This window comes from Patagioenas fasciata, chromosome 26, assembly GCF_037038585.1.
Source record: "Patagioenas fasciata isolate bPatFas1 chromosome 26, bPatFas1.hap1, whole genome shotgun sequence".
NCBI classification, from domain to species: Eukaryota; Metazoa; Chordata; class Aves; order Columbiformes; family Columbidae; genus Patagioenas; species Patagioenas fasciata.
In genome coordinates this window covers 5,098,481-5,121,227 of record NC_092545.1, presented here as the reverse complement: position 1 = coordinate 5,121,227, position 22,747 = coordinate 5,098,481, and the positions used below count along the sequence as shown (strand labels likewise).

Genomic DNA, 22,747 nt, shown 5'->3' with positions numbered 1-22,747 from the left:
ATCCTTCATTATCTTATGATATAATTCCTCCCCATGTTAGCACGTACCCCCAAGCCCACTTTTCCTGCTCATTCCAGCTGCTTCTTGCCTCTTCCCCAGCCTTCAGCTGAGCTCCGCCTATTATCAGGTCCTGATCTTCCAGTCCAGGCTCCTAGTCCAGCACTGAATCATTCACCAAACCTCAAAGCCCAGTTCTCCTGCCCAGAAGTACCATCTGCCATTAAAGGATGCTCCCAAACCTGCACAATGTATATCCATGAGTGTTACACACAAGTCTTAGATAATATAAATTGAGCTGCAAGACAATTCACATCAGCCAGGGAATTCATGCTGCTCTAAAATCAGCTGTGATCTGTGCAAAAAGAGTATTTTAATATAAATATAGCATTTTTCTCTTGCTAAAGCAGTGCTCTCAAGTGGTGCAAAATATCCACCCAACGTACAATACAAGTGCAGGAACAAGGCAAAACTTCACCTGTCGTTATATACAACACAAACATACGTTTTGCCTGAAGCTACAGAAGAAAGGGGAATGCAGTCGCGTCACCCATCACAGAAGTGGTTACGGTCACTATTTCTGAAGGGCGACAATCTTTTAGGCCGGTTACAGGCAGGGCTTCCATCCTGCTTGTGGTGTTTGGCTAAACAGAAAGAAACCAGCAGTGTTACTTTCTGAAGGCACCAAAGCTAAGCTGGAAAATGAGAGAACCAGATGTTCCTGAAGGAATGCTGGGAAATGCTTGAGATAAAGGAGAAAACATCCTTAAACCAAACCGTCCCAGAGGAGGTTTTTTGAGGTTCTATGTCAGCAAGTGACACTGACACAACACTGTCTACTTTTCCTCCCCTCTTTAGCAGAGGAATTTTGCCTGACCAGATATTTTGTCAACATCAAGTAGAATGATTTATACTGGCACTGATTCAACCTTAAAAGTCACCGTTATTTTTCTTCAAGGTACCGAGCACCCATGTTCCTAATGAGAGGAGAGATTTGGAAAATCGCCCTTCCAAGTATTCACTCCTACTCCAAATTAGTATCCAGCACAATCTTGTTTGAAGACCCAGTGAAATTTCTAGGAGCTATAAATTCAAGGATCGTTTAAACCTATCCAGAATAAAAACTTTAGATCCATAACATAACGAGCACGTTTGAAGCAGACAGACCCCTGCAGCTTTACCAAGGGCCCAAACCAGCACTTTCCAGTTTAGATCCACGTGAACATGAGAATCCAAGTTTCATCTTTTCAGAAAAACCAAATTTCAAGAACTGTTTCTTATGGAAAATTTACAAATGTGAAACAAACCAGAAGCCCAGATGAGAATCTGAGCAGTTTCATTCTTCTTTTCAGGACTTAGTTGTAACAAAATATTTATGTGCTTCTTGATGTTGATGCTAAATAGTATCAAGTGCTAATTGCTTTGCTGAATCGGGACCCATTTGCTGAAATAGCTTTTTATCAATGTTGCATAAGAAAACCTCACCACATCTCTTCAAAAATAATTAAATCCAATTTGTATTGGCATCAACCCTCTCGGCTTCAAGTCTAATTTCTTTATGCCATCAGCTAATTTCATCTCTTCACTGCGTTTTGGCTTTCAACTGCTTTAAACGCCTCTGTAATTACCCTCCCTATGCCACCTCTTCTCAAGCACTTGATCTTCCTCTACGGTTTGGAGTTTCGAGAAGGAACATGTGTGTATCTGGCTAATGCAAACCTACCTTGTGCAGTCGTGCTTCTGCAACATAGCTCTTGGGGACAGAGTCATAAGAGCAAGGCAATTATTTCTTCCCTTTCTGCTACAAGCCTCTTGCACAGAGCTGCAAAGATCAAGACAAGGACCCAGCGGGAAAATACAGTAGCGGAAACTTTTCCCCCGGAGCAAAGGAACAGACCTAAGTAGAGCAAGCAAACACCTGCAATAATCAGGCTAAAAAGCAGCGTGGTGGTGCCGTCAGCAGCAACAGTGGGAAGCGTGAGAAGAGCGCGAACTGATGGCACATCCCGTGGAGAAAGCGGATGAGATCTTGGAGGAGATACCCAAAATTGTTGGTTGTTTTTGCATTTTTTTTTTCCTGCCAGAATATACAACCACTTCCAGAATATGGGAATCCAACCTTGCTCCTGCTTCCACTGGAATTAAAGGAAGCTTGGTGTGGTTTTGCACAAGATAAATCCCCAAACCCATAACATACCATACAAATAGGAGCCCTGGTGGGTGTTCTGTGCTGAAATACATTTTTTAAAGATCCCTTCAGCCCCAGCAATGCCATCAGCTGGTGAAATCAGCTTTACGCCATTTCCTATCGCGTGTGACAGCGCTTGGGAGTTCATGAGAGGCAAGTGATCAAAAGCCACCATAGGGCAATCAGTTTCCACTTCATTTTAATTTATTTTCTTGAAATAACCTTTGTAGGAAAAGATACAAACCCGTGTAGGAAAGAGCAACTCCTTTTGCCTAATGGGTTCCCAGTCACTGAGACTCAAATAAGCTGACTGCTTAAAAACAACTCGGGAGCCACAGTAAAAGATAGAAAATTATTGCTTCCTGTCATGACCAAATATTAAACACAGCACACACCTAATGGCTCTATCACTCCCCGGGGAAGAAGCTTTATGAACAATAAAATCCCAGCAGACTTGCACTGTTTGGACTTAGAAGCCTCATTATAGGCTCAGTGATCCAATACAATTTACAAGCTCAATGGACTCCACTTGAAGGAAAAGCCACTAAACGTGGAGTTATAAATGGAACGCCCATGGAGAAATAAGTATTTATTTGTGAAGGAAATTAGCAAAGAAGAAGAGATAGAGAGGAAAAAAAAGATAGGTTGGATGACAGCGGCACATTAAATCCAAATTAAATCCAAATCAGAGAGAAGGAAAGATGGGAATGTGGATTAGAGCTGCAGAGACAAAATGCTGTTCCAAGACACGCTTACATGATCCAGCCTGGAACACACGAGACTTGGATTCCACTCCTCACTCTCTCAAACCTCCAATGTGATCTTGGGCGAGTCATGGAAGCTCTTAATATCTTTAAAATTATGAGCCCATCTCCAGCTGATTCAAGTTTCAGATATATGTTATATACTTTCAATCTCAACCGTGTTTTCATTTTACAAGGACTTTGGGGGATGTTCTGAGCAGGACAAATTATTTCATAGTCTGTCTGAAAGCAGGAAATGCTACATATTAATTGGGAGCCTTCTTCAGATGTGAAGCACTTGCTTCAGAGACTGAAATCCTGGGATGTTTACAGAGTAGAAAATATACGAGATCCCACCAGACACAGATGGTGAAAGAAACACACAGAGAAGGGATGGACAGAGACAAAAGGTTCAAAAGGAAAGTAAGAGGCAGTAACAAAAAAGGTCAGGGCAGATGAAGTGACAAGTCTGTAAAACCAGGTCTAGACAGAGGCCGAGAGGAGCGCAAAAGGGGTAAGGAAGAGTATTTGAGGTTATAAATACACAGCAGACGCTTTCATGAGGATGCAAATACTCTGAAATGTTGGCATTTTCAATGATGAGTGTAGATGGATCCAGGCAAATGTGGATCCATTTTCAAGGCTGTGAGTTGTAGAGATCCCATGTCACACGCTACCGCTCTACATGCCCAGAATTTCTTTTACACAGTGAATTTATCCTCATCTTCTATTCCCAGAGGTGCTTTAGTTCATGGGAAACTTTTATTTCATTCCCCTCCTGATCGCTACCAAAGCCATTGATTCTAAGGGCTCCTTGCACTATCTCATCTGTCCTTCTGAGACCCCGTGTTATCAGCCATTTAACCCCCTCACTTGCTGCTCACGAGAACAACACAAACTGGATCAAATCCTACTTATTGTAGGGACAAAGCTTCAATTTAAACAGGATTCAACCAGCACCACCAATGTTTTTTTCTCTCAGCTAAAGCACAACTGGAATCCATCCCCGCTTGCTGTCCAAACTGCACTAATGCATCATGGAAGCTTATCTGATCTATGCAGAATGGCTAAAATCCTTTGGGTCTTGTCTTCATTTGACTTCGTTTTTTCTTAAGGCTTCCAGGCAGCAGTAGCAATAAGTCAGATTTTTTTTCTCCAAATTATATAATATGTCCTTGCTCAGACTTAACCACGCTCCCCTTGCAGTTCTGAAACCAGAACACGTGCTAACTATTCCAGTAACGGGCTTGGTGGAACTAAAGCAATCAATGGTGGTTAACACTCCACCCGTTACATTTTTCCCTCTAACATACCCAAAAAGGCGAATGCTCCACTCAACAGGCTCAGCTGAGCTGCTCAGGACAGTCATGGGTACAAAAAGCTGGTGGAAATCAGGTTCCTGTTCTGTTACCTTCCTAATAAATCAGTGCCAGAAAGCAGCAGTAATTTAAGCTCATCTCATTTAATCCTGGCTGAGTCTCAGAAGCAGTAACACCTTCAGCCCAGCCAGCAGCAACCAGCAGTCTGGGGGAGAACAACTTTTAAATCATTCCAAAACAATCTTCAGTCTAACGGCAACAGTTTTCCACACCACCGTAGTTTTTTCACGCATCGATTTTCAGCATATGTATCTTTACGTTATCAGCAAAAGCTAGAAAAGCACGCTTATCCTTGGTTTACTGTTAAACACAGTCTATGTGAATGATTAGAAAAATACACGGAGCCTGCAAGTGAGAGAAAGGAAAAGAACCCAGACTTGCAGAGCTCCAACCAGTCCCTTAACCACAAGTCCATTCTTCATGTTTCTAGCACACTAAGAGATCTTTATGCTTCTTTTGACTCACCAGCTTGCTGGAAAATCTGTTGTCTGTCAACATTCAAAAATAAAAGATTAAATGAAACCAACTAGTCTCCAACTTACTCCATCTACGAGCTTTAAGTGATTGTACGCAAAGATTTTAAGACGGCAAACTAGTAAGGAAATTTTCTTTTGGTCTCAAAGAGCCGGTTTAACAAAAAAAAAGAAAGAAAGAAACAAATGATGCACTAGCAGAACCACTTGTGAAATGGCTGGATAGTGCACTTTAAGTTACTGACTCCCCACAAACATCCAGTCTACTAAAAAATTCATAAAGAGACAGATGGCGGAACAGCAGCTCTTTGCAGGAGAGCAGGGTTTAGCAGGGAACAAAGGACTTTGACTCCCTAAGACAAGAGACGGGATCACTGTGGGGTTCGGAGCTTGGAAGGGGGACGGGAGCGCGCGGGGAGCTGAGGAGGCTGCGTCTCTCTGTGGGTTCTGGTCTCACCCGCGGCACCAACAGATCTGAGACATTGATTCTACCTTGGCAGGGTTACAAGGACTATGGAGAATACAGGAAAACACAACAATCCAACTCTGCCATATGTATTAAATCCTCCTTGCAGTAGAAACATGGAAATAAAACCAGAAACTCCTATTCAAGGAGCTGAAATCATTCCCACTGCTAGGTAATTGCTAACACTGTGTTGCAGGGGAAACTGAGGCACGGGGTTATGTGACTTGTTTAAAGCGACGGGGGAACTCTGTATCAGTGGGAATTCGATCCAAGGCTCTCCATTCATGTTGTTCTGCCTCTAAGCATTAGGAAATATCCTTGTGCTACCCAAGGGTTTTGGGGATCAATCCGAAAGGGAGATGGAAGTGATAAAGCCCTTTTCAGATAGCTGAAGCTAAGATGGGAAAAAAAAACAACCAAACAAAGCCCCCTAGAATAGCCAGACGTCTGCACTTATTTCAAGCCAGATCCTTCAAAATGAAAGCTAATCTATGTGCCCTTTTGCCTTTTTTAGGGAGAGGGAATCCGGGGGAGAACATAAGATGACATAAAGCCCAGTCCTATTAATGCGGACATCTCATACAGAGCACTTCAACACACAGCATGAACACTATAGGGGCACAGGCAGAATGTTTAAGCCTGGCAACAGCTGTCTTTCCTAAAGTGAGTTTTAGTGCTTGTGAAAAGTGCCAGACCGAAGAGCTGCGTCCCCTGTTTATCTGTACAGCAGGTAGGGCACAGGAATCAGCAGGGGAGAGCAGTTCTAGCCGTGCCGCCCCATTTCGGCGATGAAGGGATGGACCCCTATGGCACAGGAATGTAATCCTGTCTCTTCTGCTCCTTCGCGGAGATGCTAACAAGCGTGCCAGCTGTGTCGGGCTTCTTCTTTAAAAATAAAAACAATATAAACCTCAACGTTTACAGCACATGTTGCCTGACCAATACTGTAGTTCACACAGGTAACGCACACACAGCCCAGCACCGCACCCCAATCCACCCATCGCTACCGCCACTGGCCCACTTCACAATCGCAATAAACACACAAATAAAAGGTGGTAGCAAAACACAGTGGATTCCTTGCAGGACAATCAGGAAGAGTTTCGGTTTACAGTGGGAGGAATTGAACCCAGGATCTCAGATTCTTAAAGCATCTGAGCTAAATGATCTTGTTCCATCAGCTCAAAGACAGCAGAGGACTCACATCAACAGCATAGAGAATACACTCACACCTTGCAGTGGTTTTCCAAGTAATTTCCTCTGCTGGAGCAAAATCCCAGTTACATCGCATTGTTTAATTGAATTAAGATGTTTCATCAGCATTACACAGAAATTTGACTATTTATCTCTTATTAGAAGAAAAAAAATAATAAGCAAACAAGCTGTTCAACCAAAAAAGTCACCCAGTTGTCCCTGGCACCCTGGGGGCTTCAATTAGATCACAGCTTTACTAAACTAGGTAAAGCACTAAGAGTAACCGGCACAGAAAATAACCAGCTCTAAAGAGCTTAAATCTTCTAGAAACACAAAGAATAATTTAAAAAAAAGTCATCCCACATGAAGAATGGGGAATTTATATCCAAAGCTATACAACTGACCCAAAATGAGAAAGAAAATCTGCAGTAAAATGAAGAATTAAGCTTATTTGCAGTATCCTATGGATCTTTGTTGGCAGGAGAGGGTACGCAGTAGATTTGAAGTGAAGCAGCTCCCTTTCATTTAAACAAGTGCTGGTTTCCAAGAGCGGACAGAAAAATAACTGCAAGGTCCTTAGGATCTAAATCCAGTCCCCAGAGCAAAGGTCACAGCAGAAAAGTTTTATTCAGCATAAGAACTTTTGGAATTCATTCAAGGAGAAGAAAAAGCCCAACAACAACACGGCTGACATTTTTTTCCCACTGAACTAATTCTTCCTTTTTAAACCAGGATCCAAGTTTCCATGATTCGGCAAACACCAATCAATTGTGCCCCCCAACTGCAATGAACAGGTGAACCAACACAATAGTTTAAAATAGCAGAAGCATAAAAAGGAAGCGGGGAAAGAAACAAATAAAGGGGAAAATACTGCATTGCCGAGGGAGTTATCTTCACTGGCAGCAACTAGTCCCTAACTCTGCTAAATTTGGTGCGTGTTTAGCTGGATGGCAGGTTATAACCTCAGTGATCTGAATGCAAATCAAACACGGAACTTGCTAGACCTACACTAGGCACAGCTCAACCTAAGAGTGGGTTCCAGCTGGTGACAGTCACCTGCTGGAGCTCTGGAGATGTGGGTCTCTTCTCTGCTGCGCAATCAGAGCTGTCACCAGGTTCCCCCCGGCTGCGGTGACAATGCAGACGGCACCTCTGGAGCGCCAGCCACAATTCTCACACACGTTCTTGCAGCAGGAGCAACGCGTGTTAATTAACGCAAGCTCAAAGGGAGAATCTAATGGCTTCAAACAAAGTTCTTCTCTGGTCTCCATTTTCCTTCTATTTCAAACCAAAAGCTCTGCTCCCATCCCACTGTTCAGACACGGCTCTGCTTAACACAAATGTATTTTTGTAATCCCTTCTCTAAGCTGTTTTATTTTCACTTTCTAGTATGTCTATAAAATGTAACAGCTGCATTGTTCCATGTCAAATTTTACCTCTACCGATAATTTCAGACAATTAAAAAGCACCTTAATTCCAATTACTTAAAGAAAACCTATCATTCATTTTAAACTGAGAAAGAAAACCACCATGAAGCCAACACTGGACTGAAAATCCAACCATATTTGTTGGCCTGTGTGATTGCAGACGGTTGCAAGCTGCATTTCAGAAATCGCATTCCACCTGCTACCAAGTTCTTGAGCATAGATGTTTTCTTCTCAAGAAACCATTTATCAAGACTCCCTAAATAAGTAAGAGCACTGCTGCCCAGATTCCCCAGCTGGTTCAGAACACACGTGGCTCTCCAGCAGAGTTTGTCTCAAGGACACATCAGCCCCACTGAGTGTGGCCTGAGAGAGGTGACCGTTTGGTTTAACTCTCAAGTAGTTGTACTTACTGTGGTAGAAATGTTTGAGGATGACAGACTAGACAATTAATTCCTCTGTGCATGGACACGTACAGCATAACTTTGTTATTATATTTGCATTACATGCGTTGATTAAGATGCAGCACACGGGATTATCCCTCGCCACTCAAACCTTGTGTAACTGGCTAAAATGGTGGAATAGAAATAACTGTACAGAAGAGGGAGTCATTTGCTAGATGCTGCACTACTGATTAGCGAGTTGAGTGTCTATTCATCACGCTGCTCACTAAACCACACCACCAAACAGCTGTGCAGATTCGTGATCGTTCCTTTCCTCTGTGGCCTAAATCTGATTTAGTGACTGCCTTTAAAACCAAGTGAAAACAGCTTTATAGGGCTGCACCCTTTATTTCTCTCATCTACTTCATTATTGCCCCTACTGAACTCCAGCTTTCAATCACAATTTTGAGACATGCACACACAGAGATGATAGGGAAGAACCGGCACTCCAGGAGAGGATGCTTCCATGCGAACAGAACGCCTACTGCCATTACCAGGGGAGTTACACATACAAGTTCTAGGCTTCGAGCAAATTAGGAAAAGCTTAGGACTCATTGAGTTCCCAGACCACTTGTGATGCACATTTTACACACAATTGTTAAAAGAAAGAACCCTGTTCTTCGTAATAGTTCCACTCCCATTGCATTTGTTATCAACAGATCTCAAATCCCCACAGAAAGCATCAGAATCTTCATTTTGCATAAGAACAGAGGGCTCACTCAATAGTGGTGGGAACTACCCCCTTCATGCTCTTCACTCACAGGGCTAACACCAGACTTACATCGTGCGGCTTCTCCAGCAGTCAGACAAGTTTCAGAAAATCCAGATTGGAAAGTTCCCAAATGCAGATTCATACCAAACATCAACACAGCCAAAAATAAGCTAGAAATTTCACAGAGAAGGTCGAGATGGCACATCTAGGACTTCTGCTTCTAGTCAGGAAACTGCCCCTCGCACCCACACAAACAGCCCAGTCTGCTGGAATTTCCAACTTAGGCCCCAAGCACAACTTGTAAGTACAAAATCAAAAGGATAAACCATGGGGTAAAGGGAATGGAAGAACCCCAGCACATCAAAGTTCCAAAATTTAGACTGACTCTGTGATGAAAAAAATGAATGTAGTAATTGTTGATCTTTATTCAAACCAGTTCCACCCACATTTCTACAAAAATATTCTTATTTTGTTAAAGAATATTATTGAAGCTGTCAGGTTGCTCAAGGCTTTATCTACCTCAGTAATCCAATTGGATCATATCCCTGGTGAACGGAAAGTATTCCGGAGACATACACAGAATATTTGGTCACGATGAAAGTGATATACAGAGAACTTCATTTAAAAAATAAACATCAAGAGTTTTGTCAAGGTAGACCCAGCTGGACTAAAGCAAACCAGCTCCTAGGCTGGTGTTTCGCTAAAGAATTACAAAGCACAGACATCTCCAAATGGCAGACACTGACCAGCAAGAAAGACTCTCGGCTGCCTCAAAGCACACACAACAATTTGGGCTTGCTTTCATGGGAAAACGAGGATCTGTTTCCTACCTGTCTATGATCACGGGGTCGGACGGTGTCTCATTTCTGTTGCCACAACTTTTCTTCTCACAGCATCGACTAGAGAGAGAAAGAAAACCGAAATTAAAGAATTACCAGGACGGTTGATTGCAAAGCTCTAAGTCTTGTCTGCAAAGCTTCAGGACTCACTATGTGCCCAGAAGAGTGACCGGGAAATCTCTGGCCAGGTTTTCCTGAAGGGAAAGGAACTGAGTGAACCAGGTGCCCTAATCCTGCTTGATTCCAGCTGGAGTTTGGCACTTGCCTCCCTGTCATCTTTTCTTCAAATTCCCAGCCAAAAATGGACAGCAATATGGTCACATTTTAGATTAAAGCACACTATTTATAAAGGCTTAATAAATTATTAACAGATGTCATCATGGCACTACAGGCATGAGTATCATGTGTTATGTATGGTTGAAAGTCCATCAAAACAGGGTGTTAGAACCAACTGCAAACAACCTACTGATTTATTGTATTCTAATAACTGATTTGTTGATTATTCAATATCAAGGAACCCCTAAGTTACTTGGTTTCTGCTGATACACTCGCTGACAATAGATGATGATCAGAGAATCACAGAATGTTAGGGATTGGAAGGGACTTGGAAAGCTCATCCAGTGCAATCCCCCCATGGAGCAGGAACACCCAGCTGAGGTTCCACAGGAAGGTGTCCAGGCGGGTTTGAATGTCTGCGGAGAAGGAGACTCCACAACCTCCCTGGGTAATTCTAGAGAGTGCTGAGCTCAGCTCTAAGCCTCCTCTTCTCCAGACTGAACAAGCCCAGCTCCCTCAGCCTCTCCCCATAGGGCTTGTGTTCAAGTCCCTTCCCCAGTCTTGTTGCTCTTCTCTGGACCCGCTCCAGCACCTCAATCTCTTTCCTGACCTGAGGGGCCAAGAACTGAACACAACACTACAGGTGTGGCCTCCCCAATGCAGAGTACAGGATCACTTCCCTTGTCCTGCTGACCACGCTATTTTGGATACAGGACAGGATCCCATTGGCCTTCTTGGCCACCTGGGCACACTGTTGGCTCATGTTGAGCTTCCTGTCCATTAGTCCCCCCAGGTCCCTTTCTGCCTGACTGCTCTCCAGCCACTCTGTGCCAGCCTGGAGCGCTGCAGGGGGTTGTTGTGGCCGAAGGGCAAGACTCGGCACTTGGCCTTGTTGAACTTCATCCCATTGGAATCAGCCCATTTTTCCAGTCTGTCATCACCCTACGATGGATCCTGTCTGGTCCCATAGACTTGTGAGGATCCAGATGGCTCAGTAAGTCACCAACTATTTCCTCCAGGAATACAAGCGGGCTATTTGGCTTCCTATCTCTGTCCAGAGGCCAATTGTCCTGAGGGCCTCCCGTCTTACTGGTAAAAATTGAGGCAAAGTAGGTATTAAGTACCTCAGCTTTCTCCTCATCTATGTTAACTATATTTCCCTCAAAGTCCAACTGTACTGAAGGCAGTACAAAATATGAAAGAGCAGCTTTTCTTCTTGAAAGGCCTAGTATTAAATTATAAATACCTAAAATAAGCATTTAGACAAATTTTTTCAGATACGAAAAATTTCAAATGCAGACATTTTCTCCTGAGCTTCCAACGTGTGCCAGGAACTTCCCGTCTGCAGGTTGAAATTGCCCAGCAAGATGAGATCCAACTAGCAGATCTATTTGAATAGCAGCTCTAACTGTTTCAACATTTCTACATTCCCTTTGCCTCAATCCTGCACTTATTCATCGATGCTAGCCCTTTTAAAATAAAAGGATACACTAAATATTTAAAAATCCCTGGGGCAGCCCCTCTAGCTGCTGTAAATTGTCATAGCTCCATCGGCTTCAGTGAAGCTATGGTAATTCACACCAGCTAAGAATATCGCCACTGCCTCCTTCTCCCAACTTCGTTTTAAGTGCATCTTTTATGCATTCCGCTGCCTAATGATTGTTTATAAAGAATTGCATTTTTTGTACTAAAAGCCAAGATGTGAGATGTTTTCTAAAGACAAAAAATAAACCCCCAAACGACAGAAAAGCCTCACTCAGAAGAATATCAATTTGGCATGTACTTCTGACATGTCCAATATAACGGTGCGTTGGAAATAACACCGGGAATAAACGCCTCGCTGGTCTACATGCTGCTATAATAAAACAACAAAAGGAACTCAATTTTTATAATACTTTTGGAGTAGTTTGTTGTTTGTTTTGGTGTTGGTTTGTGTGTATTTGTTTTTCAGCTAGCTGAAACAGCAGGCATTTCCTCTCTTTGCAATAATACTAATGAGATATCCTTTAGTTGTGTAACTTATACAGACAGTCATAAAAAAATACTTCTAATTGCACTACAGCACCATAAGGTTCAAGCAGAACACACCAGCAGCGCCTCCACCTCATCTCATCCGCTCTCACTCCTCCCGGAGAAGTTGCCATTGCTTCGCATCGTGTTTATAACATTTCCACTGGGTTTGTTTTACAAGTGCTGTCTGTAACAGAATTGACATGTTCTAATTTAAGTCAATGGCAAAAATCCCAAACTCTGGTGGTCCAGGATCAAGCCTACAATATTCTCTTAACACAAATTATTGGCATGACTTAACCAATATTTACAGTTCTGCTAGGAACATATCTTTAGAGACACTCATCCATTTAAAATAAGAATATCAAGGCCAAGACTTCTATTTTCTACATTTTCTTATTATATATTCCCCTCTAACTAGATTTATGCAGGAAAAGTAATGGTTTACATTATGAACTGTCCTGAAAAAGCCTAAAAACAAACACAGAAACCAAAAATCTACCACAGTCACCACCAGATCTACAAACTGAATCCTCCAGAAAGCTCATGTCAAAGGCAAACTCGCATCCTTTCCCTCCTCACACTTGACTAAAATGGTTTTAAAATTCAGCCCTCAACTTCCCTCCCCTCGCTCCCCCATCCAAAAAAAAAAAAAAAAAAAAATCTGTCTCTAATTTCAAACTCAAATAAGCTCACAGCATGGTGGCCTTTGTTTTGTTTTCTTCTCCCCAACTCCTCCCTGCAATTGCATAACAAAAGTGTCTAAATTCACACCATCTGGCCGATAAAGACACAGGCCCCAGTGGCCGCCTGGCCCAGCTGATTAGAGCTCCTGTCTAGTCTGAGCCTTGTGGCGAAAGTCACAGCTGTGGGGCTCGCCTGCCTCAATGCGGCTCTGTTATTAGCCAGCTGTAGGCCCTGAGACTACTTCTGTTCAAATTATAATACCTTTTAACCCTCTGAGCATTGAGGGCATAGGGGGTTGCTGGCAGCAGCATAACAACTACTTTCCTCTTAGTCTGTAATTGGAAGAAAGGAAGAAAAGAAAAAGTTACTGGAGGAGAGGAGACTGTTTACCTTGATTTCCAACCATCGGGGGGAACGACTGTGTATTTTAGATCCACCTAACAGGAACAGTTCCCATTAGGCCATAATAACCCAAATGCAAAATTCCAGATTTGCAAATAAATAAATCGAGCCTCTTGCTGAAAGCACTAATTATTGAGAGCTGAGAGTTTAACTTTCAATTGGTATGACAGATTGCTGTAGCCATATCAATATTTAGACAACTTTCCTGCTAAGCACGCATCTGTCACCGTCTGAGTGGAAGACGCCGAGTTTCGGATGCACTTGTCTCCATACAGCAAGAATAGCTGCCTGTGTGATTACATTAAAAAAATATACCAAAATAAAGCCTACCTTCAACTAGCAAGGATGGGAAGAAGAGGAAGAGAAAGACAGGCAGACCCTTCTTTTTAAAAACAGTAGGCATCAATTTGGACAGCACAGTGGGTACAGTGCATTAAATTTTTATATACTGTTACTAATGCAAACTAAACTAGGGGCTTTAAAAATTGATGCTGCCACTTAAGCAGCACACAATGAGGAAGATTTGATTATTGTACTTAAAAGAAATAAAATAAAATGTCGAGTTTAACTAGAGTCGAATCCATTCCCTTGGCATTATTCAACGTGATGTGTGTAATGCCTCTTTGGAATATGCTGCATCCTGTTCAGAGATACTTTAGGAAAACACGACGTTTAAAGTCAAATGACTTGATTAGGTTACAGAGCGCTTTTGATTTTGTTCGCTAATCTGCGTTTTACACGGCAAGAACATCCCTGAGTTGTAATTCCTCCTTGGCTAATCCATCAAGCAGGAGAGTTCAGTGTAATCGGAATAATGGTTTACATTTGTAGAACACTACCTTAAATCAAGCACGGAATATGTTTGTAGGCATCAGCAGAGGCCAGGTATATAAAAGCCAAACAGAGTGTTCGATGCCATAAAGGCATCAGGGAGCAGGGGAGAAAGCCAAAATAGTTGTATTTTAAAGAAGTACATTTGGAAGGGAGGATACTGGTGTTTGCTGAAGTATTTTAACTTCTAAGATAGAACCGCACGCTATACGGAAGCGTGGAGGAGGGTGAAATATCCTGACTGTTATTTCGTTAGCATAAACCAGGACCCAACTCCATAGCGATTCAAAGATTTTTCTTCTCTAACGTTCACCTGGTTCTAGCAAAGACTTTAAACAATACAGAAATAGGAGATATATTTAAATACCTACACAAGTTTTAGACGTGCCAGAAAGTAGCATACACACCATTGATCTGTGCTACTGTATCTACAGGTCCTCTCAAAGCGCGCCGTATCTCTCGTACAGGATACACGCTCTTTTTGTGCATACATACACGATCGGTGGTCAAAAGGAACAATGCTCATTTTCTTAATTAATGAGAGCAAAGCACAACAGATAAACACTAGACATTTACTTCATTCTTATTACATTTTAAAAGTAATGGAATGGTTGATGTAACTGTTAAGTACAGCAAGAAGTCTGTCCAAACAAGCTGCTCTTACTCTGTTACCTTAAAAGGCTACTTAAAAAAAATAAACACAAAAATCAAGTAGCAAACTGCAACATTAAAAGAAGCAACATTCAGTCCGACAGCTTAACAGCCTCCCATAATACAATAAATCACAAACTGTTAGTAAAGGTCATGATCGGTTTTGCCTCTCATTTTCTGGAAGGACATTCTATGCACAATTTAACACATTTTAATATACCACATGGAGTGTTTGCATTGTTATATGTATTGAAAAAAATTTAATTACACGAGAACAGGAAAAGTAATAAGTTACCATGGAAGCACAATGTACATACATAAGGTACATGTAACTTCAGACTTATACAAATGTTATTAAAAACATCCTCAACTCATTTTACCCTCTAATTTATAACTTTACATGTTAAAAATAACGGGGTTTAATTAAAAGGTGGAAGTCCTCTAAATATTGCTCACACAGTATAGAAAAGAAGGATTTGTATTTTGGTTTGAGAGGCTTCTGTTTTGGTTGGGGTAGAACTAAGCAAAATTTAAGAACATTAATGAGGATAATTGAATTAAGAAAAATAAAATATTTCACCAGAGAAAAGTACATTAAGAATGCCTTTTAGTTTCTAAGTCAAAATCTGGAAGTTATACAGCTCGTTCTCAAAAGGTGAATGGAAATTTTTGTAAGAAATAAGCGTATGAAAAGTCTCAATTTAAACAACACATGCAAAGGCCAAGTTTAAACAAAAATAGTGCAGCTGAGACTGTGGGCCTGGGCTTGCTAAATCTCTTGCCGAGGGGAAAAAAAAAGACATAAAACACCACACACAAACCCCCCAAATACCCGTATTGAACCCAAATCAAGTGTTACCCACACGTAAAATGAGAGTTTTCCCGCACCAAGAATCTCTCTGACTCAACACCAACAAAAACCAAACAAATCCAACTCTTCCTACCTACAGCGTCATCGAAAAGGCCACTTTGTCACCTACAGAAACCAGCTTAACAAATGATGCCATTCATAAAGTCGCCCTACCTGCACATGACTTCATGGGTAAGCAAAACCCTGCACATTTCTGGGTTCTTGTTCTGTCCTTCATAAGTGATGGGCTACAAAAGTAAAGAGAAGAGGTGAGCCAGTAGCACACAAGAGTTATTTATTTGTTGTAACATTCAGATCTGAGGTCAAGGTTTTTTACCTCACCATTGCTTGCAAATAAATACCTGCCCCAAGGCCTTTGTGAGCAGGGAAAGCAGCTTATACATAACTATTGATAAAAAGTAGATAAAAACCTATAATTTGTGGAGGAAAAAAAAAATAGACTTAAGAGCATTACTTTTCAATTGCCCTCAAAAATAAGGTCTGCAATACGAATGAACAAGAGAATAAAAACTACTCAGGGCGATGTTAAGAAAAAAGGAAGGATGAGGTGGGACGGGGTAGCTATTTATTTATTAGCTGTGCTCACCTGCTTGGTGACTGAATCGATGAGCCGAACATAGAGATCCTGTTCAGTCCTGACACCTAGAGCAAGAGACGAGAGTCAGAAATAACGCTGCTAACACACATCTTTCCCTAAACATCACGACAAAATCATTCATTTCAGCTAGTGCTTTATTAAACACCCTCAGAAAGAGCATTTAGTTTGGTTTCCCAAGCCCGTCCACAGCAGGTGAAGCTCAGAGCCCAGCCCTGCACTGAAGGGGCATCATCCAGGGAATTCCAGGGTATTTTGGAAATCAGAGTGACAGCACCTACACACCTCGCCTCATTTTACAGCCTACAGAAGGTGACTGGGAGTGGGACTCACCATTGCTATAAAGAAGCTGGAGTTTGTAATGTGTGCCGTTGTTCGTCTTTTCATTGCCTTGCTCCTGAAAGAGACAATTTTTAAATAATTTCTTCCAGAACTTACACTTGGCACATTTAAAATGCAAAACCTGATAATCATGATTGAAGTGACAACAAAGTTCATTAAAATTCCGAGAGGTGGATCCACTGATTGGGATATATTAACCTTCCAAATGACCCAGTACAAGCTACAAAATACAGATGACATCTTTTCCTGTAGGAGTTCAAGAACTTCTTTTCCTCTCTTCTTTGCTATTATGCTCTCAACTTTTTCAAAGCAATACACCGAGACAAATCTGTACGTTTTAACTCAGTTAATATAAAGCAGATTGATACCGGTGGGTTTTGTTTTGAACGTGTTCATTGCTTTGTTACAGTGTTATTTTGAGTCACTGTTATTTATTTCCCGAAGGTTGTGCTACACATATTTTTTACACGGTAATTTCCTAGAAGATAATTTTATACAAGCATAATTTAAAAAATCTTGTCCATGACTAAGGAAATAGTTGTAAAAACAATGTGAAATGGTCAACACATGGATTAAAAAAATCTCAAACCAAATGCTTCTCAAGTATTGCCATTTACTTTGGAGTCTTAAGGAATACAAATAATCAAGCTCAACAGATAATACGACATATTACAGGTCAGATTCCACTTCTGTTAGGGTACGAATCAAACTTGGCAAATCTGGTAGATACCAAAAAAAAAAAAAAAGAAAAGGCACGCAGTTGTCCCTCATGCATTTTTTAATTCTCTTTTTAGCAGATGTATGAAATTCCCATTTTATTCCCGATCCAGCAGAGGCTTGAAAGCCTTTTGAACTACAGCAGCACGCACAGCTTTACCAAAGCACCTGAGCACTCAACCAAGAGCTGGCTGTATTTTGTTAGGGACAACAGGTATTAAAAGTTAGCGGCTCAATTGGGGGAGAAGAAAAGGTCAAATTTGGAGAGGAAGAGAGGAAGAAGAAAGATAACAAGCCTTACTTTATCATTTTCTACAAAGTCCACAAAAGCTGTCCTCTCTATTTCCACGGGCTGCCCCTGTCTGTCGTAGAGAGCCAGAACAAAGTGAAAGAAATTGGATTTCCTCAAGTTGGAGGGTGGCTGCTTTTCAAAGTGAGCTCTGGACAAAGCTACTCCGCTGTGGAGGAAAAACACGGGATGGGGTGTGGGGGGAAGAGACAAAGACATTACCAGGTTGTGCAATAGTAACAGCAGAACAACAACAGAAAAGGCAGAACACATTCAGAGAAAAGCTGGGAATCGTCCACCTTGTGCGAGTGTCACACAAGGTTAGGAAGTGTCACTTGTCACCCTGGCTCTGATGGCTCCTTCCCCAGTGGGACGGCGGGGAGGGCCGGGGCAGCTGCGGCCGAATGTGGAGCTGGGTGGGGGGACGAAGCGATGCCCAAGTTTGAAGCTGTCATTGTAACACTCGTTTTGCCTTGGCCCTGGTATCTTTATGGTTATGCTCTGAGGACAAGAGTAATTTACAGAGCCCGAATGTTAAGAGATCGGTTATTGCTAAAGACAGTAAGTGTTTTACTTCCTCCTCTACCTATTTCCTTCTTGCCTGTCACACTCATGGCTGGAATGCAACACACAGGTTGGGAAGTAGATGTAACATATCAGAGAGTCTGGAAGGGCTATCTGTACATTCCAGCATCGCTCCCTTTTCCTGTACAAGACAAGTGATCTTAACATTTCTTACAAGTGGACTGTCAGCTTGAGGGCAGCTATATTTTAGGCAAAAGACAACTAGTTTCAAGCAGTGTATCTGCTTTCCTCAGCAGTGAATTTTGTCAATGTAGTCTTTACTCACTGACCTATTTGAACCGATGCCTGGGTCTTCAATTTCTGATTTAAATGGAAAGAATTTAGACTCCAGTTAATTAGCCCTTGGCCAAATCTTGTCCCTGACTGCAGAAAATGCAGTGGTTCCCACACATTGCCGGGCTTCTAAGGATTCAAATGCTTTTGCATATCCAGAGTATCCCTAACTGCTACATTTCTCAGTGAAACTAATTGTAGCTCCTTCTCCATAATGCAAATTTGAAAATAGGTGCACGCAAGCACCTCCATATAACTTAACAGACAGATTAAATCTATCTGCCAGACAAGTTAGGAGTCAGAACAGCTTCAGTTGTCAGTCCCCAAAACAGCTCCACTGCATTAGCCAAAGTATTTGACTCTTTCGGAGAACTACAGATGTTTCCCCGTGTTTTCCATTGCCAAATAGGTACAGTGGGAACCCGCCACATCCGCCACAACTGCATCTAGTTTGGGGCTTCCTCTCATTCTACATGGAAAAACTCGGATTTCTTGGTTTGTTACGGATCTCTGAAAAAAAACCCGGCAATGCCACCACCTAAGACAGCGCGACCGCGTCTCCACCGCGCCCGCAAATTAGAGGCTGCTTGGGAGCCGCTTCCTTTTACTTTCGGTTTCTCCGGGAAGAAACCTCTCCCCCCCTCATCGTAGTTATTAAACCGTCTATCGACATTCATAAAACTCTGATAACTCCTCCCATAGTGTTTGGAAAACCCTTCTCACGGATCAAGCCGTGCGTGGGGGCATGGATGGACTATTTCTATACTGTCCCTGTTTCATTTGAAGTTCCATCTACTGTTATATGCCCTTTGCCTTGCCTCTATGCTAAATAAAAGCAAACTTATTCCCGGAAACAATTTAGCCTTTCCCTTCCCGATGCTACTAGTTTAAAAAAAAAAAAAAAAAAAAAAAAAGTTTAAAAGTATCCAGAGAGCGAGGAGAAAAAAAAATTACCTAAAAAGGTTTTTCATCGTCTTACCCCTAACGGGTAGAGACCAGAATAACGGACTTGTGCCGACTGGCTGGGAAGCAAAAATTTAAAAAGCGGGGGAAAGCTAAGCCGCCCGAACAAGTGAAAACCAAAGAGCCCCCCAGTTCCGCGTGTTTACTGGCATTGCAGAGCAGCAGTGATCCCTGGCACCCGCAGGTGCTGGACCAGCCGGGCCGTGCAGGTGGGATGGAGCGGGCAGGGCAGCGAAGCTTGGGGCAGGGAGCAGGGTTCCGCACAGGGAGTGGGGCTGCGGGAAGAGGAGCGGGGCTCTGCGCAGGGAGCGGGGTCCAGGCAGGGCAGCGGAGCTTCGGGAAGGGAGCGGGCAGGGGAGCGGGGCTCCGGGCAGGGAGCGGGGCAGCCAGCGGACAGGCAGCGGGCTCCGCGCAGGGAGCGGGCAGGGGAGCGGGCTCCGCGCTGTGCGGCCGCTCCGCGCTGGGGCCGCGGCACTGCCGGGCTGGCCGCACGGCTCTTCTGCCTGCCAACACTCCTTCCCCCTCGGAAGTCTGCTTTGCTCGCTGCTTGCCTCTAGCAGCCTGCAATTCACGAGCTGAGGTTTCTCCAGTGCTTACCGTAGCTACAGAGACACTTGAATTAAGTAAAACAAGATGGGCCGGGGCGGAGCGAGGGAAAAGATCTACATTTAAATTAATCCTAACTTGGTCCGCTCCTATTCAGCTGTCTGCCCCAGAAAGCGGGAAGGAGTTCTGTGTATCACTAGGTACAACCAATCCACCCACACACACATCTCCCTTGTGCTGAAAAAGAAAGAATGATCCGAGCTCTGTGCCATCTGATCCCTGCACTGGATTTTCGGACTCCTGATGCTCTCCGTTTTTGGAGTGCTTCTCCCTTGCTCTAGCTGTAATACCCTGAATTTTCACTGGCTAGAAGAAACCGGGAGGAAGGAGGGGGACAGAAAGGGAGAAAATAAATTTAATATCAAATGCAAACAATAGAGAGTAAAGAAAAGGCTTGGTTAAAAAAAAAAAAGGGAGGGGGGAAGTGGGGGAGAAAACAGTCACAGTTACCTTTGTGCTGCTACGTTTGCATCCACAACCCCAACGTTTCTGACCCAGGACCTGACGGAATCCATTTCAGAACCTAGAGATTTATCTTTCAGAATTGGTCCTCTTCCTAAAGTATCTTGAATCCCAAACATTTAAAAAGTCTATTCCAACTAGCAACAGTTTCCTTTTGGGAGATAAGGGAGGAGGAAAAAAAAAAAAAAAAGACGCAGCCTTTGAAGTTGACACACACAAATCCCAGAAAGTGGAGAAGTTCAGCTTTAAAACCAACTTCTTCTGTCTTTAAATGTTACGTGTTTTTAATGCCTTCAAACAGGGAAAAAAAGTTTTTCCTCTTGCAAAGTAAAAGTTATGCTGATTCGGTCTTGCCTGGTGTCATTATCCTTCAAACGCAGGAGAGCAAACTGCATCCAGAAACTGATAGCAGTTGACAAGGATCACCTGTTTCTCGGACACAGGGAGAATTGATTACTGCCTAATCCAGAGGAGAAGGAAGGAAAAAAAAAAAAAGGAAGAAGAAGCGGGATAAATTGTAAAAGAAAGGAAGAAATGGAGCTAAAGAGAGTCTGATTACACACTACGGCTGGGAAGCGCCGATCCTTCCCAAAGTGGCCACCATGAATGGGTTACAGCGAGGGGAGCGCACAGAGCGGGAAGGGGGCGGAGCCTGCTCCCATATAAGGGCTTCTCATTTGCATAAGATGCCCCGATTGGAGGGCTGCGTGCGATCCTGCCGCCTGCCGGCTCCGAGCGCTCAGCCCCGGGGCGGGGGCGGCGAGGCCGGAGCCCCGCGGCTGCGGGCGAGAGGGACCGGACCGGCCCGCGGCCCCGGCCCCGCAGGCTGGCTTGTAATTTCACGTCGTCAGCCACACATCAGACGGTCCTGCTACATAACTGACCTGCGCTCAATGCAGCAATCGCTAGAAATCTGTTCCATATCGAAATAATAAAGCAACCACACAGGTAGTTGGCGGGTTTGCATGGGGCGCGGTATTTTTAAAAGATTTTTGAGCGCTTAGAGGGCACGAAATGGGTCCCGATCGCAAAGCCTGCGGGGGTTTTGGATGCTGAGACTATCTGCATAAGCAAGAGGGAGTGAGACTCAACGCACCCAGAAGACCCCGAAGTTCTTACTCTACACAAGCTGTCAGGTTGAGCCTTAAACTTTTTATAACACCCTATATCTAGGCAAAATCTCCCAGTAAGGAAACTGGAGCTCAGCCCAGCCCGCTGTGAAGCGGGACGATACCTGCGTCCACATTTAATCTTTTTTTTTTTTAAACCACTCTGCCTTGGTGATATTTTCCTCCTGGCCCTTTTGTATTCTGATCTGTGTATAGATCTGCCTCTGAAATCTATATAACACCAAGGCGAAAACAGATTTCAAGACAATGAATGCAAATCTGTGCTCAGAGACCATCTGCCAGATGAGGGAATCAGATGTTCGGTAGTTAAAGGGACAGCGTAAGGATTTCCTTGACTCATTATGTGCAGCTCCTCTCTTTAACCTGCCTTTTTTTTTTTTTTTTTTACGGGATAGAAATACAATTTCCATTTCAGAAAAAAAATCCTAATTCCTTCCACCCACGTTCAGCCGCATTTGAAAAAGCCACCTTTCTATTAAATGCTAGATTACTGTCAGGGAGTTTCCTACAGTTCCCTCAAAAAAAAATGCAAATTAAAATCTTCCCATAAAACTTTCATGAAAATGTATACTTAATTCAAGCACGATAGAGGGCAAAGCCGGCACTCCGAATTATTTTGTCTACAAAAGTGACAGACGTGGTATTAGATGAACTAATACATCTCACACGATCTTTGTTCAAGGAAATTTATCGCGCTGACCCACCTCCCCAAATTGATAAATATGCAGTAAGTGATTTTGTCAGGTTAGCAAAAGGCGAGGCTGGATTTATTTTAGCGTTACAGCAAAGCACCGGCAGTTTGATGGTGTTCGAGAGCAGAAGCCAACCTTTCAAGACATGATCTTAGCATCTTTGAGATGCAATTTCTCTATCTGAAAAGAACTAATCCAAACAGTGGTATGACATTCGAACAAAAGAAAAAAAAAAAGTGAGAAAAAACCCCACCAACAAACAAAACACACGACGTAAACGCACATGCGATGGTAAAAGCATATTATGGCGATTTTTTTTTAACCATTTTGCAATAGGCGTGGGTACATTTCCTCAAATAAAAGCCCCCTCTTTGTAATAAGATCATTTTTGGCAATGCCACTCTGACCGTTCCTGCATTTATTCTTAAACCTGGGGCAGGGACGGAAGGGGAGGGGGCGGAATTCCCACTCGATCTAACCTTGGCCGACGTACTCATAAGGAGAAAATGT

At 42.9% G+C, this 22,747-nt stretch overlaps 1 protein-coding gene across 3 annotated transcripts in view; it reads right to left on the bottom strand.

The window, feature by feature from the left end:
- EBF2 (EBF transcription factor 2) overlaps positions 1 to 21,025 on the bottom strand; it is a 118,550-nt gene extending 97,525 nt beyond the window's left edge. For all 3 annotated transcript variants that reach the window (XM_065856670.2, XM_071799283.1, XM_065856669.2), the window contains exons 1-6: positions 20,404 to 21,025; positions 17,539 to 17,695; positions 16,512 to 16,575; positions 16,170 to 16,225; positions 15,737 to 15,810; positions 9,847 to 9,915 (exon numbers count right to left, since the gene is read on the bottom strand). In XM_065856670.2, coding sequence (XP_065712742.1) covers positions 9,847 to 9,915; positions 15,737 to 15,810; positions 16,170 to 16,225; positions 16,512 to 16,575; positions 17,539 to 17,695; positions 20,404 to 20,534 — 551 coding nt within the window. In that variant the 5' untranslated portion in view covers positions 20,535 to 21,025. The remainder of the gene's footprint in view (positions 1 to 9,846; positions 9,916 to 15,736; positions 15,811 to 16,169; positions 16,226 to 16,511; positions 16,576 to 17,538; positions 17,696 to 20,403) is intronic.
- Between the last annotated feature and the right edge of the window lie 1,722 nt (positions 21,026 to 22,747).